Source organism: Lampetra fluviatilis, chromosome 4 (assembly GCF_964198595.1).
Source record: "Lampetra fluviatilis chromosome 4, kcLamFluv1.1, whole genome shotgun sequence".
Classification (NCBI taxonomy): Eukaryota; Metazoa; Chordata; class Hyperoartia; order Petromyzontiformes; family Petromyzontidae; genus Lampetra; species Lampetra fluviatilis.
Genome location: NC_136278.1, coordinates 6,362,963 through 6,380,111, shown reverse-complemented (window position 1 = coordinate 6,380,111; position 17,149 = coordinate 6,362,963). Strand labels below are relative to the sequence as shown.

Here is a 17,149-nt window from a genome sequence, read left to right as displayed (position 1 = left end):
ATCCGCACCTAGTTTACACAACAAAGGCCCATTCTTAGCAGCGTGCTTCAGCCGCACCGAACCTCACAAAAATAATATTCAGGGCCTACCTTGGCTCCTCCCACCCTGAACCAGTATATATACAAGGACTGTTTTCTTAGAATTTCTCTCACTTGATACAGCTATCGTGCTGTGACGGTTCCACCTGAAGACGGAAGCTTGTGTTGCCTCCGAAACGTCGTGATTTTTATTTTATTTTTATTTTACTTTTATTAATTTACATTTTTTTACCTACGTGACTTTACCGAAAAAACCTAAGAATATGAATCCTTGCAGTCACGAAAGCTTCAAATCTAGAACTTCTGTGTGGCCGCCCCATCCTAAACCCGTCCTTTCTCCCCGCCCCCTGTGAAAACAGACGATGTGCCAAGCGGATTATTTCTGCTGGCTCCTTCATTCTCTCTCCCTCCCTTCCCTCCCCTCTCATCATCCTCTCATCCCCGATGTCTTGGCCCGGTCGTTGCCTCTCCCCCCTCCGTTCCTCTACCGCCGTCCCATTTTTCCATTCCTTTTCCATCCTTTCTTCTCAATTCCCATTCTCTATCCTTCTCATTCCCGTGTCTTTTAATCTTTCCATATATTATATCCTCGACTCTAATCGCCTTCTCATAGTGAGCCACGGGTGGTTTCATGGTAACTTAACATTTTGGTAAGTTACCAATGTTTTTTTATTAAAACGATTTTTAATACAAGTAGCCACGGTGGAGGAGTAATGGGAGATTATAAATGTTACGCAGTGATTATTTATGAAGAGATAATCTTCGCAATGTCATGGACAATATAAATAAGAAATATACACTGTCTTCAATTATAACCCTAATACACAAAAATGTAACAATAGCAGATGATGTGAATTTTGCACCTGCTTTTCTTTAATATTTCGAAAATATTGTTAAAAACAACAACAACAACAACAACCTACCATGATTCAGAAATCGCAGTTGAATTTTACCGGAATCCCTATGTATAGTATGATTGACATTATTTATGATCCAATATCCGACAATTTTCATTAATCAATAAAACATTATTTCACGATTTTATCCGCTTTCAATGTGAACCTAAACATGTATGATCGTGCGAATTATGTACGCGTGCGGCGAGACTAAACCCACGTGCACAATCTACACGGTGCTGTCTGCAATTAACTCTGGGAGATGGTGCAGCACGGACCTGCTGTGATGAGTATGTAGGGGTCTCGGAGCAGCGTGAGCAGAGGCGTCCCTGTTTGGCTCTGAAAGGGAACACACACAGTGTAAGGGCAAACATCCCCCATTAGGCAACAATATAAAGTGTCCAGTTAGTGAGCACCTGTTAAAGCCAGCACGGAACGTGATGTGGCCAGCACCACTCGCGAACGCCTTTTCCTACCGAGTTGATGTTTGCAGACCACACCAATCACCCCATTAAGGTTGAGTCAACCTTGGAGATACCCAGCACATATTCTGATTTAATTTAACACTTTGTCAAGGCGCCCTCCTCCTCTAACCCAGCTTAAATATACGCTTCCAAGCCTGGTGGTGTTCATTCAGACGCTGTCTTTCCTACAGCCCTGTTCTTCACCTGAGGACGGCTGCTTGCGTTGTGGCCGAAACGTCGTGAGAATTGTATTTTATTATGTTTTATTTTTATTATTTTATTATTTCCCTTCTACGTGACTTCATCGAAAGAACCAAGAAGATAATTTAACACTGTCACCACGATATCAATGGCCGGGAATCGAACACGAGGGACGCCGGGTTGGGTTAGCACACACCCACTGGGAGATCATGCAGACCTCAAATGTACAGGGGTCAGGAATGAACTCACGACATCCTGTATACCAGGCGAGGGAGATAACATCTCGCCACCTCGATGCCAAACAACATATGGTAACCACTGCACCACTACTCTCTCCGCAACTCCTGTCCCCCCCCCCCCCCCCCCCCACTCTGGACATCTGTAAAAAGAGCTTCATAGCTCATCGGATTCCTCCAGTCGAAATCAAGATTCTGACTCTCAAGACATACACACAAATATCTGCTTGCCACCTTGCCGGACTGATGATACAGGTAATATTTACAAGTACTGCATCTATGAATGGCATATATCGAGATTGAATTACATATGGAAATATGTTAAAATCAAGTGATTGCCTATTTTTTTGCATTTCATTTTAAGCAGGTAAAAGCATTACTTTTTAATGGTTCAAATTTCAACGTGATACATTCTAATTGTTTTGTTAATTACTTTATTGTGTCGTTAATTAATTCACCAATTGCCTTCCAAACATTTTTCATATTCGGGAATTTGAGCAAGAGGGAATCATTATAATACAATACAGGATAATTTCGCAGCTAGAAAATAGCAAAATGAAATAAAAACTATGGCCATTTTGCAATTATAATACAATACAGGATAATTTCGCTGCTAGAAAATAGCAAAATGAAATAAAAACTATGGCCATTTTGCAATTATAAAGCTATTGAATTGTCTTATCTGCTTTTACTTCACCCAATAATACGGTTCAGTTTCTGGAATAGATCCTATTTTAGTCATGCTAACCTCACAGAGCTGAGCATCCATATCTGTCTCGAGCTGCAACCATTTATCATTTGCCCACAGTGTACAAAGAGTACTAATTTTGAAAAAGATGCTGATAAGACTCCAGCAATTCTAGTTCACCATTTACACTACAAATCAGGGTTGTACCCAGGCTGAAATGGGTTAAAACCTCTTGAAGAGGTGAAGCCACTTTAACAGGTATGCCACGAATTTTTTTTTACACCTCATTCAAAATCGTTTTTATTTTCAGTCGTAAAAATCTCAAATCCAATAAAGCCTTAAGCCTTAATGATAATCACATGCTGCCATGTTCGAAATGTGTTTATGACTCTATTACATTTTAATAGTAATCATATTGCAATTTAACTGATCTGGTAATGCAGCACATTTTCACATTAAACGTGCTGCATATCATTTTGCTGTCTGTGCTCTGTGAAGGCATGTATCTCACATTACTTTGGGAAGCATTTGTAAGTGTCCCAATGTTGGCTCACTTTGCATTCATTCCTTACTCCTCGAAACAAAAAGAAAAGCACGCGATGATGCTTTAGGGAGAGTTGCAGTAATGATTTAAACATTTAGGATTTTTAAGGACAATTTGTAAACTCTTATTCTTAGGTTTTTTCGGTAGTCACGTAGGTAAAACATTAAAATTAATGAAAGTAAAATAAAACAAAATAAAAATAAAAAAATAAAAATCACGACGTTTCGGAGGCAACACAAGTCTCCGTCATCAGGTGGGACCCCCCCTCCCGATACGTTTCCATTCATTGGCTACCACAGTCTGATAAGCTCTCCAAACCCCCCCCCTCTCCACCTCCCTTCAACTTGCTTATAAGGGATTACATCTTGAATCATTGCTTCACTTGATGCAGCTAATTCGGCTGTGACGGTCCCACCTGATGACGGAGACTTGTGTTGCCTCCGAAACGTCGTGATTTTAATTTTTATTTTGTTTTATTTTACTTTCATTAATTTTAATGTTTTACCTACGTGACTTTACCAAAAAAAACCTAAGAATATGAATCATTGCAGTCACGAAAGCTTCAAATCTAGAATTGTAAACTCTTCTTTGGGGGTTTTCAGATTTTCTGATCATTTACATTACGTGAAAATTGGACGTGCCTTCATGCTAATAAAAAGTACATCATCCATTGTTACAGTATTTTGGCAGGAAAAGCATGCACGTGACGGAAAGAATGTATCTTAAACGTCTTTAGTAGCCTATGTAGCCAACCGTGATAATTGGAGGTATGGGGACAGGACAACAAACTAAACACAAAAGTCAGTTCGAAAGAAATGAGTTTTCAATATTTAAATTCGTTTTAAATGTATTGATGGTGATCTCACTTCCTCATGACACCATGATTTTGGATCAATTTGGAACCCCCCCAAAAATCTGGTCCTTTCAAATTTATTATCGAGGCCCCATTTTCACATTTTTCCAATAAAAGAAAATTGGGAACACCTCAATGATGACTCAATGATGTGTATACTACAGCTATGTGTATGCATGCACACAAAAACAAACACTTGCTCCATATGGAATGCAAAAAATTCAAAGCAATATTATTTTAAAAAATTAAGCATGGCGTAATCATTAAAAGATAAAACACAACATGAGTACAGCATTCTAATTTGATGATGTAAGTTAGAAGCACATTTTGCATCATGCATTTGTTAAGACTTCTCTTGTGGGCTTAACAAATACAAATGTTATTAAAGGGCACCGTTCGACAGGGGGTATTATAACTGAGAGTGTTGCAGGACACACACACTTGGGCATCGTCATCATCATCAGCCATGCATCATTCACTGCTGGATTTAAGCCCCCCAGCCCACCCACCCCCCCAAGCCACCAACATCTTTAATGATTCAGCAATGCAACAAGGACATCGAGCATCTGCACACGGGCCCATCTCATTGCTCATATCCATGGCGACGTCCTCACGGACGCGTCCCACCCCATGCGTATCTCTCAAACGAATGTTTGTAAAACTTTATACAAAACCTCTGGCTCCGACTTGCTTGGTTGCAACACCAACATCTGTAATGCTGCAAGAAACCAACAATTATAACCTGGAAACATTTTCCCATAAATGCATTTGTTAAATCGGATGCAATTCGGCCACATTGCATGCAAGCTATGCTTCGTGCTCAGATGAGTGACGCAGTGCAATATCGTTTTCAAAGCCCTGAGCAAGTGGCAGAAATTCCACATTAGCATGATGGGGTCGATTTAACCGATAAAACAAACAACTCTTGGCTTCACACATAGCACTACTCTATGAGCCAGTTTCACCCCTGACAGGAGTTTTCATTCAAAACCTTCTGATTGCAAGTCATACATTCTGACCACTGCATACAATTACTTACATCATTATGTCATCGGAAGGGATGCATGGCATGTGATGTCTTCTCGTTTAAAACGTATTTAGTTTTAATATAAACGCATTTGAGGGGCCTAGAACCCCTGGAGCCAAGCCTTCCTTGCCTGGATGTTCTATCGAGTCCCCAATGCATCTCTGTGCAAGGTGACCCCGGGATAGGAGGAAGAAGCCCTTCAACATCATCAGCCTTGGCCACGTGCCGTCAGCGCAATGGGCCACGATGCCAATGTCATTCGTGATGAGGTTCTTCCGCTAAGTTTTGGCAAAACTTTGGACAATCTTTAGAGTCCTCAATAGCAACACAACTCCATAATGAGCCCTTACATACATAACGTTTTCTGTATGAGAGTTATCGTGGCTTCCCGGCACAGATAGGGGAGATGGATGGTCTGATGGACAGACGGACAGATAGAGAAAGCTAATACACCGACACTTTCAACTTCAGTTGGAAAGTGTACAACATTGGAGCACAATACAATTGATTATTTAATCGAATCCCAGCCATGAATCACGAATCGCAGGGAAACTTGGGCGAGTCATTATATGTCTAGCGGCAACATATCTGTTGGGTGCAGTGGCTCCGCGATGTGGCATGGGGGCATTCGTGTGAGTGCAGAGAGGTCTGCTTGCCTCCATCAAAGAGGGCCAGGCCAGCAAGCACCAAGAACGGGGCAGGCTTTCCCACAAAGTCGTACATGATGCTGCCAAACGGTGGTCCCACTGCAACACGGTGACCATGTTAATTAAGTTGAACCAACGCAGCACGTACAGCATACGTACACAGAGAGAACAGCGCTTGACATGGCATAAATGATGTCAAAGCGGTTTACGGCTCAAGTAGTACATATAAACTAATAAAATAACACATTCACTTAATATAGGAAAGCTTCACTGAGTTTCAAGACTTTTATTTAGCAGTAGTCACGTGCGAGGAAACCGGATACGAGGGGATAAAACTCCAAGCTCCGCACGGACGCAAAACAATTAAGGATGAGCATGCGGTTGTGTATTATCTCCTGATGATAGCCCACAGCGAGTATGCGAAGTTCCACATTCTTATGCTTGAGAAATTTTCTCCATGGGGAACCACTTTTGGGGAAAAAAGTGTGTCAAATAAAATAAATACCATAAAGAAATGTATTCATATCAACCTTCATCTTTTGGTCTATCTATCGATCTACAGTACAGCACTACCAATACTTATTAACCTGGGATGGTGCTGATGACTGCACATTAGCGATTCATAAATAGTGATTCCTTGCATTGCAATTAAAGGACGGCATTTGGCCTGTGAATGCTGAACAACATCCAGAAGGCTTTGAGCTTACCCAGTACTCCCATAGCGAGACCTCCCAGCGCCACACCCATCGCATTGCCTCTCTCCTCGTCATCCGGGTACAGGCTGGCCAGCATACCCATTCCTGGCAAAACGAGCAGGTCAAAGAGTCGATCTCAACACAAATAACAACATTAACAACAACCGCCATTCGCCACTAAATGACAGTGATGTCACCACAGCGCTTGTGCCAGGCTATGTGCACTTCAAGACCGCGTGAAGTGTGGAACGCCCGCTGGCATGTCACCAGACAGACCCAGGTGCCATGGGTTGACGAACTAAGATGACTGGCGGATGCACCAGCCGTGCCCCCTATTGCGCCAACTTGCTGTGTTTTAGCTGCCCGGCGTTCCACACAAATGCCCCCTCTCTCACACACGGTGCTAGTCAGACACAGGGTCGCATTGGCACGGGGGCTTTAGAGGCATTAGGGGCTGCAACACAGGGCCTCGAATTTTGAGAGGCTTCCAAAAAATATATGCGCTCTGCGTTCTAATTGTTGAAATGCAATAGTGTGGCATGGTGATACATCCTAAAGTGTAATGTAGTATTTAAAGCCACAAATTTCCAACCAGCTTTGGGCTAAATTTAAAATGGTGCTGTTACATTTGATTTAGCTTTAGCTTTACAATTCGTACACCACATTTAAACAACTAGAATAACAATGAAGTCTTTGGCATTGGGCATACTGTAATTGGTGGGAAAATAGTTAAGTTATGCAAGAGGGGGCCCCCAAAACTATAATATCCCAGAAACATACAATTATATCCAGACCTGCCCACGCGTCATGGTCTTTCACATATCTACTTAATAATAATAGAAGACAATTTCTACTCCTGTATCAATCCACTGTTGGATGGAGGCATCTCAATGGTATTGGTCGGGAGTGTGCAGGTGGTGCAACCGCACCGGGGCTATGAGTTAGAGGGGCCGAGGCACTGGGCTACGAAGAGTCAAACATTGTACAGTGGGTCCCATTCCATTCCTTCCAATAGGACCCATGACCATTATCCTACCACGCAACCTCTTCATGCTGTCCGGTCATGAGGGTAATTAGACCATGCTTCTTCATCACAGTATTTAGTGTGAGTTTGTGAAAGGTGTCAAGGATACATTCAAATATTACTGTTCACTGATGTTAGCCATGGTGGGGCCACTGGGTTGTACAAACCCAGCAGCAACCTCAAATAATACTTTGGGGGTAGTTTTTTTTGTCACCTGAATCTCTCAATTTCCATCAGTTGAGCTCATCTCCACTTGCAAAATCGCGGGAAGGCATGATTTAGTGTTTTTTTTTACTTTACACGGACGTAGAATCTCACCGGCCACGGAGGAGCAGGAGGATCCAATGCCTTGCAGAGCTCGAGCCACGAACAAGAGCGGGTAGCTCTGAGCGAACGCAAACACTGCACGCGCGGGTGAAGCGACACAAACAACGATCAGAGGTGAATCAGGCCACTATTGTCATGGTATATTTTGTTGTGCTGTCTTATTCCGACTGCGCTTTCGGTTTCACGCCACGAGACACAGTTTGCACTTGAATCTCGCGCAGTGAAGTGCAACGACATGTGTAAGAGTTCAAGTTCATTTATTAGGTGTAGCCCTGTGAGCCATTCGGCTCTTGAATCGGGTGCAACCGCAACAAACAAAAAACAAAAACACGAACAAAAAACATCTTAAAGTGAATATGTGGCTAAGTGCAAACTGAAAATCCAAGAAAAGCCAGCAAAATATTGCAGAAAAAAACACCGTACACCAACGCTGTGTGCAAAAATCCCAGTGGGATGCAAGTCAAACAACAACAACAACAACCACAAGACAACTTAGATTAAGGCCATCAGTCTAACTCTGTACTACAACAAACAAACATGGCTAAACCAATACACTTTTCGAAATCACCAAAATAAAGCCATGAAAGCAATGAAAAACTAAGCATAGGAACTGTGACGGAATTTTCACAATAAATGCCATAAACAACATGTACTACCAAAACCCTGCAGCCATAGCTGGCTGCATGAGTCACTCCACAACAGCAGGAGAACGGCCTGCAGGAGTGATCCCTTTAAGTGACCACTGGCCCACACAATAGGGAGCAGCACCTTCCCACCCGACCTGCCACTGCCAGCAATGCTCATTGCAAGAGAGTCAAAGCAACGTGGTTCATTCTCAGAGATGGAATTTAGCCAAATTCAGTACGGAACCAAATGTCAAGTGGAGGGGTTTTTTTTTAAAATGATGTTCAGTCATTTAGTGACCAGACTGAACCCATCGATTCCCTCCTCTTGAGAACCCAGTTTAATACCAGGCAGCGGCTGCCTGGATTCGAGTCCAGGTTTCCATCGGTGCCATCTCAAGCGCATTGAACCTCTCAGCCACCCAACCCACCTCCTGAGTCAGGCCGCATTTAACAACACGCACACAGCCAGAGGCTTGCGGGTGCTCAGCGCGATATCATCCACTGTCCTCGACACAGACACGATCGACCCAACTTGAGATTGCGTATCCAGCTCTATGAAAACAGAAGACTGATCTCATTTCCTTTGCGGGCGATGCGTTTCAGATTAATTGAGGTCAGAGAAGTTCACGGTACAGAAACAAAATCCGATAGCTTCTATTTGGACTGCAATCATTTGATGTTTAGAGCGTGTTTGGAAGCATCCCACAGGATTCCAAAATGTTATTGTATGATGATATAAACCACAATGTCATCATCGTTTATGATTTATATACAGTCTCGATGCCTGTGTGGAAGGTCGTGAGAGGATCCTACAGAATTAAACACACTTAAAACTTTCACATTTCTTGAAAGCCTGCCTCATCAGCATGGTCATGTCCATGAGCGTCCCATGATGTATGCGCCTCATTGTGTCAACGGTGGAGCAATAGCCACTTGCTAGGCTGAATAACTCGAAGAGCAACAACAACAACAAAACGAGCACACACACACAAAAAAACACACACACACACTTGGAATAAATTGTAAGCTTTGTGAGCATTTGAAACCACAATCTAATTACAAAAGTGGAGGCGCACACCGAATGTTTGTTGCGCTGTGCATGCGCTGAGAAGGTCACGTGGGTGGATGCCAGTTGCTTATAATTGAAACAAGGTCGATGATTTTCACAGCATTTTTCCCCACATTAAACCATAATCTGCGCCGTAATTGGGGCCAATTTGCGCAAACTAAAGCCAAGCTGTCGGATGTCTTTGTGTCTGCGTGGCAGACAAACGCCAACGGGCGGAAACAGCTTTTTTTTCTGCTACAAAAAAAAGAGAAAATTGCCGACAGGGGTCCGCTGAATAGAAGGGCGATGGCGGATTCCCCCCAGCAGCCGAGATGTCCATCGACGACGATGCTTGCGGGCAAAAAGGGGGATGCAGTCCAAATGGAAATTAACTGGTTGTTTGTTTATTTATAAATGCATTGGTGTGGGGGTTTTTTTTTTGGGGGGGGGGGCGGGATTCTCGTGAGCTCCGTGCTTGAATCGTGTGCCTTTGTGCTGTCACTTACTGATCGTTGACAGGAACATGATGATGAAGCCAGCAAACATAGGCGAGTGGTATCCGACCCTGCAAGGGCAGGGTACAGTCGAGGTGTGAGATTTGTTGGTTTTTCCAGGTGATTGACCACGATCACACACACATGCCTCCATGCAAACAAAAAGCCCACACAATTTGCAAGCAAAACTCTTATAAACAATATGCAGTATCTACATAATATGCATTTGAAATACTTGCAGCTAATTCTGACTGAATGTAAGCAGAGACCTATGGTTTTTACAATGTCCTACAGTATGTGTTTTGACCTATGTAAAAAACAACTCTGTGACAGAAATGATTCTGTATGCAATAAAATTAACGAGAGATCAACATTATTTATTGCATGCCTTAAAAACTGTTCACAATGCAACAGTTTGTAAACATATTAACACTTTTATATATGATGATATAAGTATTACGAATAAGAAATTGGCCAAACATTTCAGAGGGGACTCTCCTGAAAAGTCTGGACTCTGTTTGTCCTGGAAAATAAAATTGCATTATTAACGTTTACAGGACACAAAATAGTAACTACAGTGGAATAAACAAACACTACTTTGTGGGTGGCAGAGAGCTGTGGAAAAAAACCCCATTGTGTTGTACTTCTATGGTGGTGTAGTGGTTAATGGCATGCCCGTTGAACCTGGGCATCTGGGTTCAAATCCTGCTGATGGCTCCCATTAGTGGCAAGTGATACCTGAACCAGTCCTTGGCCTCCTCTAGGTCGACTCATCCTTAAATGAGTACCTGGTGCGGTGTGTAAACATCAGCGTTCGGGAGACAAAGGCGGCTGTGCATGGTGTTGCCCACACTTCTCTCTCATGAGCCGTACCGGAATATATCGGTGCTCGCTACTAGTACTTTTATTAAATGAATAAATGTTTTTTTTGCTACTTTGCTCATGCACCATGGATCTCCCTTTGTAAAAGAGCCAGGAAACTGTCTGAACCCGATGTAACAAATAAAATACATTATAGTAATGATATTTCATGTGATGGTGAATGAGTTTATTTATACCATTGTTCATGCACATTGTTAATTTGTAGTTGTACATTTTTATAAATCACACAGGTTTCCAAACTGCAGCATTTGGTTAAAAGTACATTATTTCATTTTAAAAAACACTGTTAAATCTTGTGGGAAATTAAATATTGTGCACAATTGAAGCAACAACTCTGAATAGTTTGGTTTGCTCATAGACATCATACGGTTCATAACACACCCAGTAAATACGCTAATTTAACCTCGTAAACAATTTACCTTGGTCCAATGAATAAGAATATTTAGCACTGCAAAAGCAATCAGTTTTAAAAGGAAAAAAATATATATATTCGTCAATAACACAGCCTTAAAATATTTACTTTAATATGTGACGTTTCGGGCAGTCGTCCTTCATCACGGCACATAAACATCAATAACCAGATTTTAAATAGGCATACAAATAGACCTCTAATAATGGCTATTGAGTAACCGACCACCCCTTCCATAATCAAACACTATAACTAAATAGACTCATTTATATCAAAAGTAAAATTCAAAAAATGCTTCTGGCATATTGCATTTCGCTTATACGCAGCGACAAAGCCACAAACTCGACCCGGTGTAATCCAGTCTCGAGTGAAGCGTGCAGGTGGATTAATTGACAATTGGGATGCGAAGACAAACACCTAATAATGCACCAGCGCTGGGCTCTGGGCAGAGCAAAGCTCTCCTGGGAAGCTGCATGGACTCCATGTGCCAGTCTGATGGAGAAACCTCTCGAGCAATGAAGTCACAGCCATCGCATCCTCGGGGCCATTACTCCACCGGCCCACGCTTGGCCTGAGACTTGAAACCCCGAGGTTGAGTTAGGAGTTTAACCCGACCTGGAGATGCAAGCCACCGCTGAATTTAAAGTGAGCAAGTGTAAAAGCGAGGGTAAAGGTGGAGCCCTGCAATTTCTTTACTTATACCACTGCTGATGGAAGGGCCTCCCACTAGAGCAGTGGTTTTAAACCTTTACTGCAGGACTTGCACCCCTTTGGTTCCCAATCGTTAAAACATGTATAATATAAATAAATACCCAGGGTTTTATGAAACAAAGTAGTTGTACTTACGTGCCCGGGCTTAATTTGTGTTTCGATGATTTACCTTCTAAATAAAATCTGGCCGTGTTTCGCACCCCCACGGGGGTGTGCGTGTGTGCACCCCCGTGGGGGTGTGCGTGCACCCCAGGTTAAGAAGCGTTGTTCTTGCCAGTATGTTGGCCCACGTCTCCAGACTGGACAGACATCTTGGGAGAGGCGGGAGTATCCACATTTGACTCCACCGCACGTGACCTGCAGACCAATTAACTTTGGCCTACCCATTTTTTACTGCTGGCTGGACAGAGATGGAAGGATTTATGTGATTGAAGATTCCCATTATTTTTGATGGCAGGTTCAGTGTGCTAGGCATGACACCACAGCATTATCCCTCAAATAATAATAAATACTGCAATGAATGTTTTAAACAAATGGTCTGAGATTTTAATGGGATGCAATTCATAAGCTCACATTTACACACATCGTAGGAAGCTGTGTTTGTTTAAAAGGGCATTTGAAGTCCTCCTTGGATGTAATTTGGGATAAATATAGAGTGGCAAACGTGTGCATGTGTTCCAGAGTGCATTTAGATTTGTGATGGAATAAAAAGTTAATGGAAACTGCAATGGCATATTCTTAGGTTTTTTCGGTAAAGTCACGTAGGTAAAACATTAAAATAAAAAAATAAAAAAATAAAAAAAAATCACGACGTTTCGGAGGCAACACAAGCTTCCGTCTTCAGGTGGAACCGTCACAGCCACGACAGTTGTATCAAGTAAATGAGAGATTGCAGGAGCTACCACTCCGTTTATATAATGGTTTTAATGTTTTACCTACGTGACTTTACCAAAAAAACCTAAGAATATGAATCCTTGCAGTCACGAAAGCTTCAAATCTACATGCAATGGCATAGTGGTCTCACTTTACCCATGATGCAAATCCTGGCCAGGCACGCCAATGGCAATTGAAACCCGAACTTCTCCTAGCCTTCCTCAGGTCAACTCCAATATGAGCACTTAGCATTGCACAAACACGAGGTGGTACTAGACCCACAATCCCTTTGTGAAACGTGATGCTTAATAACGGCACGTTATTGCAGCCCTCTGTAAACCGCTTACTGGATGAAGGCCTCCCCACGCCACGATGGACATGGGTGTTGTTTGACCATACTTCACCTTGCTGGTTAATGCGTGGTGGTAAAGTGGGGCCGGGTTCCGCGCAAGATGTCAGCCATGGTCGGGAATCGAACTCAGGTTCCGGGATTCCTAGTGTAGTGTGTTAACCACTGCACTTCAGCTACAACATGCACATGTCCAGCTTGTGTTGTCAATCCACTACTGGATGAGGGTCATCCCACGCCATACTTCCCCATGTCGATCAGTACAGGTTGGTGAATATGAGGGAGTGGAGACGTGGTAGCGTAGAAACACAGCACAACAATGCATTCTGCGCGTCCAAATTGATCTCCCGGGAAAGAAGTTGAAACAATGTTACAGATTCTAGATTTGAAGCTTTCGTGACTGCAATGATTCATATTCTTAGGTTTTTTCGGTAAAGTCACGTAGGTAAAAACATTAAAAAGTAAAATAAATAAATAAAAAATCACGACGTTTCGGAGGCAACACAAGCTTCCGTCTTCAGGTGGTACCGTCACAGCCACGACAGCTGTATCAAGTAAATGAGAAATTGCAGGAGCTACCACTCCGTTTATATAATGGTTGGAGAAAGTGGTGGGGCAAGGGCCGCATACTTTTATTAATATGGTAAGGTGAGGCTTAAGACTAAGAATAGACTGCATAACAAAGGCTCATCCTTTGTTATGCAGTGACTTTACCGAAAAAACCTAAGAATACAATGTTACAGGTTTCTTAAATCCTCGCATCTCTGTCCTCCCAACGATATACAAGCGCTCACCACAGTTATTCGATCATCAGGACATGTATAATGGGGTAAGGTGGGAATACTCTCACCTATTCCAAGACACTTTTCGATAAGTCGTCTGGATGCCTCTCTAGATCTCCCTCAATCGGAGGCCCTTCCACCAGCAGTGGCGTGGGCACGAAATTGCAGGGCTGCACCTTAAGCAAAAAAACACACCATTGACCGAAGCGACATTCATCTTTGGCGTCTTTGTCGTTGGTGCATCACCTGTTTGTCAGGGGGCCGATGAACGGATTCGCCAGAAGCTGCACCGTGGCCTTGGCGGCGAAGAGTAGCCCGACTCGCACGTTCTCGTTGAGCAGCGCCGCCACGTCCGTGTCGCACAACGAGTCGTTGAGAGCCGCCAACGCGCTGCCGCCCGGGTTCGACCCCGTGCTGCGGTGGTGCCGGGAGCGTCGCCTGCTGCAGGGGTCCGGCGTCGGGGAACCCGGGCTGGGTTCCTGGGGCTCCTGTGACCCCTCCTGACCCCCCACTTGGGCCTGGCTAGGGCCACCATCGTCCGTGGCTGTGGCCGCGTGCGGAGCGGCGATTGGAGCGAGCTGCTGCCCGCTGTCGTTCCGTGGGGGCTCGTCTGGATGCTCGATGGCGTACAGGTAGCTGGGGACAATTGGCACTGCGCAGGGAGGAGGGGAACTGTTATTGTTCTGTCACTTTTTCTTCTTGGTTATCTCGGTAAAGACACGTAGAAGGGAAGTAATAAAATGATAAAAATAAAAAATAATTCTGACGACGTTTCTGCCACAACGACTTTACCGAAAGAACCAAGAAGATGAATCCCTGCAGTCACGAAAGCTTTAAATCGAAATTTGTTCTGTCACTGTTTCACGTCGGATATGGTGAGATCAGTGCAGTGGTGTCGTGGTGTTGGCGTGAACCCTGCTGCGAGTGCATTAGCAGCGTGCCTCATATTAAAGTAGTTTCCTCCTAGATTTGAAGCTTTCGTGACTGCAAGGATTCATATTCTTGGGTTTTTCGGTAAAGTCACGTAGGTACATTTTTTAAAAAAATAATAAAAGTAAAATAAAATTAAAATTATTTTAATTTTATTTTACTTTTATTAATTTTAATTTTTTTACCTACGTAACTTCACCGAAAACACCTAAGAATATAGTTTCCTCCTCATTAACAATGTTTTCAAATGTTTGTCTGACAGCCTCAGACACTCAGCCTGAGTGCGAGTTTATTTGTTGGACTTCATCTTGCTCTCAGGAATATGTCTTGGCGACTGGTTATTAAAGCCACGACTGGCACAAACTCACTCTTTACGCATTTTATCGTTTTTAACATCTGTACCATATACAAATTAATAAAAAAAATAATGATGTATTATTATTTTTAAGAATACAATACAACTTGGATTGATCTCGTCTTTAAATGCAACTGAATCTCAATGTGCTGAAACAGGATAGCTTGCCCTGGACTTCTTACGGAGTAAAGTCGCTCATACGCAAAGCCTCTTTCAGTGGCCACTATGGATGCCGCCTCGATTCAATGCAGCTCGCATTGTTTTCGCTGAGTGTACGTGGGGCAGGTGAGCTCTGAGCTCGGCCTTGGAACGTTAAAACAGTGACGCGTCTTTTCAATACCACCTTGTTGTGCTCATCTGCTCAGTGTGATGTAGCTGTGCCTCAACCTAAATGAATAAAGTTGTAAGACGTATGGATCCAATAATACATTATTCTTGATTAATTGCCCCAATTAATTATTGAATAATTGTACCAATTAATCAAGAATAACTACAAACAAGATGCACCAACAATATATATGCTCTTGTTAACGATCAAACTTGTCTTGAAATGATATCTCATGCATACATACACATATATAACCCTTTATCAATCCACTGCTGATTGATGGCCTCCCCACTCTGTGGATCATGGGGATTATTTGATCATATTTCACCGCACTGGTCAGTGCAGATCGGTGAAGAAGGGCACTCGGGACCAGTCCACTCGCCACTGATGCTAGCTGTGGCCACGAATGAAACTCCAGGTAGCTGGGTGCACAGAGGGATTCCGTATTATGACGATGAATCGCCCCACGTACCAACGACGGTGAGTAGCATGTTGTCCAGCAGCAGCGCCACGAACACGATGAGCAGAACGAACTTGCGTGAGCGGCGACTCTCTTGCAGTGGACCTAGAGAGGTGAGCTTGCCAAGACGCTCCATTGTACTCTGGTCCAGACCAGACCAGGTCAAATCCCAGGAGCCAGAGCTTGGTCAATCCAACAAATTGCTTCCAGCAAAGGTCGGCTCTTGAAAACCTACACCAGTGGCAGCCGTCACAACTCATCTAAGCTGAAGCAATACCGGAGGCTTGTTAATTTGGAACAATTCACAGCTCGATATGCATGCAATGTCTGCACTTTATATATAGGGTAATTAATTGGAAAATAACCTCCAGATGTATTTTAAATGTTTTTATTATATTTGAATAGGAGCTCGATACGGAGCACAAACCGCAATGTAAGGGAGCGGGGGGACTACTGATTTCTAATGACCGATTTACTTCCTACTCAACAGGTGACCGAATATTTTTGAAGCCATGGACCTCCGTATCTCACAGGGGTGAGTGTTAGAAGACGGCATACTTAAATAGCGATTGGTGAGAGACATGTGGACGCTCTGAATTAAAATGTTACTTTATCTCGAATTTACCCCTATTACATTTGTGGCGCATGTATAACGAGATTATCACCCTGTATTGTATAGCTAATTCAAATCACTCTAAATGTGCCAGATCATGTCATTTGTCAAAAGCTAAGCAGGGTTGTGTCTTGTTTTTTTTTACTTGGTAGGACGACTGCCTTGGAATTTAACAGGTGTTATAGGCTTGGGTTGCGAGATAGCCAACCATGCTAATCGGAGATCAATTTGCAAACTGTTATCCTCTGATATGCGTGGGTTGTCTCCAGGTACTCTAGTTTTCTACCACATGCCGAACACATTTGTATAATTGGCCTGAAAGTAATCTCATGAAATAACAGTCATGAGACTCAAGCTTTCCTGGATAAGCAAATTATAGCATTAAAATGAATGAATACATTTAGTAAATTCACTCTAAACATATATTCGCATAATATAAACGGTATACATTAAACCGTTTTAATTAGCTCTGACATTAAGCTCTTATGTTTATGTGCAACTACGAGTGAAAGTGTATTTGTTTGCAAACAATATTTTTACTTATAATAACGCACCAAAATTGTTCAAATAAATATAGCCATTCTAACTTTAGGTAAGCATTTGTGTGATGCCTACACTTAATATGGCATCCCACTGGGCTAATCCCATT

The 17,149-nt window shown here is 42.9% G+C and overlaps 1 protein-coding gene across 1 annotated transcript in view; it reads right to left on the bottom strand.

Moving 5' to 3' along the window:
- The window catches only part of LOC144931268 (synaptic vesicular amine transporter-like), a 28,982-nt gene extending 12,880 nt beyond the window's left edge, over positions 1–16,102 (bottom strand). Inside the window, exons 1-8 of the mRNA XM_078855078.1 lie at positions 15,900–16,102; positions 14,061–14,466; positions 9,821–9,879; positions 7,632–7,715; positions 6,302–6,394; positions 5,604–5,693; positions 4,595–4,638; positions 1,213–1,273 (exon numbers count right to left, since the gene is read on the bottom strand). Of these exons, the coding sequence (XP_078711204.1) occupies positions 1,213–1,273; positions 4,595–4,638; positions 5,604–5,693; positions 6,302–6,394; positions 7,632–7,715; positions 9,821–9,879; positions 14,061–14,466; positions 15,900–16,023 (961 nt within the window). The 5' untranslated portion in view covers positions 16,024–16,102. The remainder of the gene's footprint in view (positions 1–1,212; positions 1,274–4,594; positions 4,639–5,603; positions 5,694–6,301; positions 6,395–7,631; positions 7,716–9,820; positions 9,880–14,060; positions 14,467–15,899) is intronic.
- Between the last annotated feature and the right edge of the window lie 1,047 nt (positions 16,103–17,149).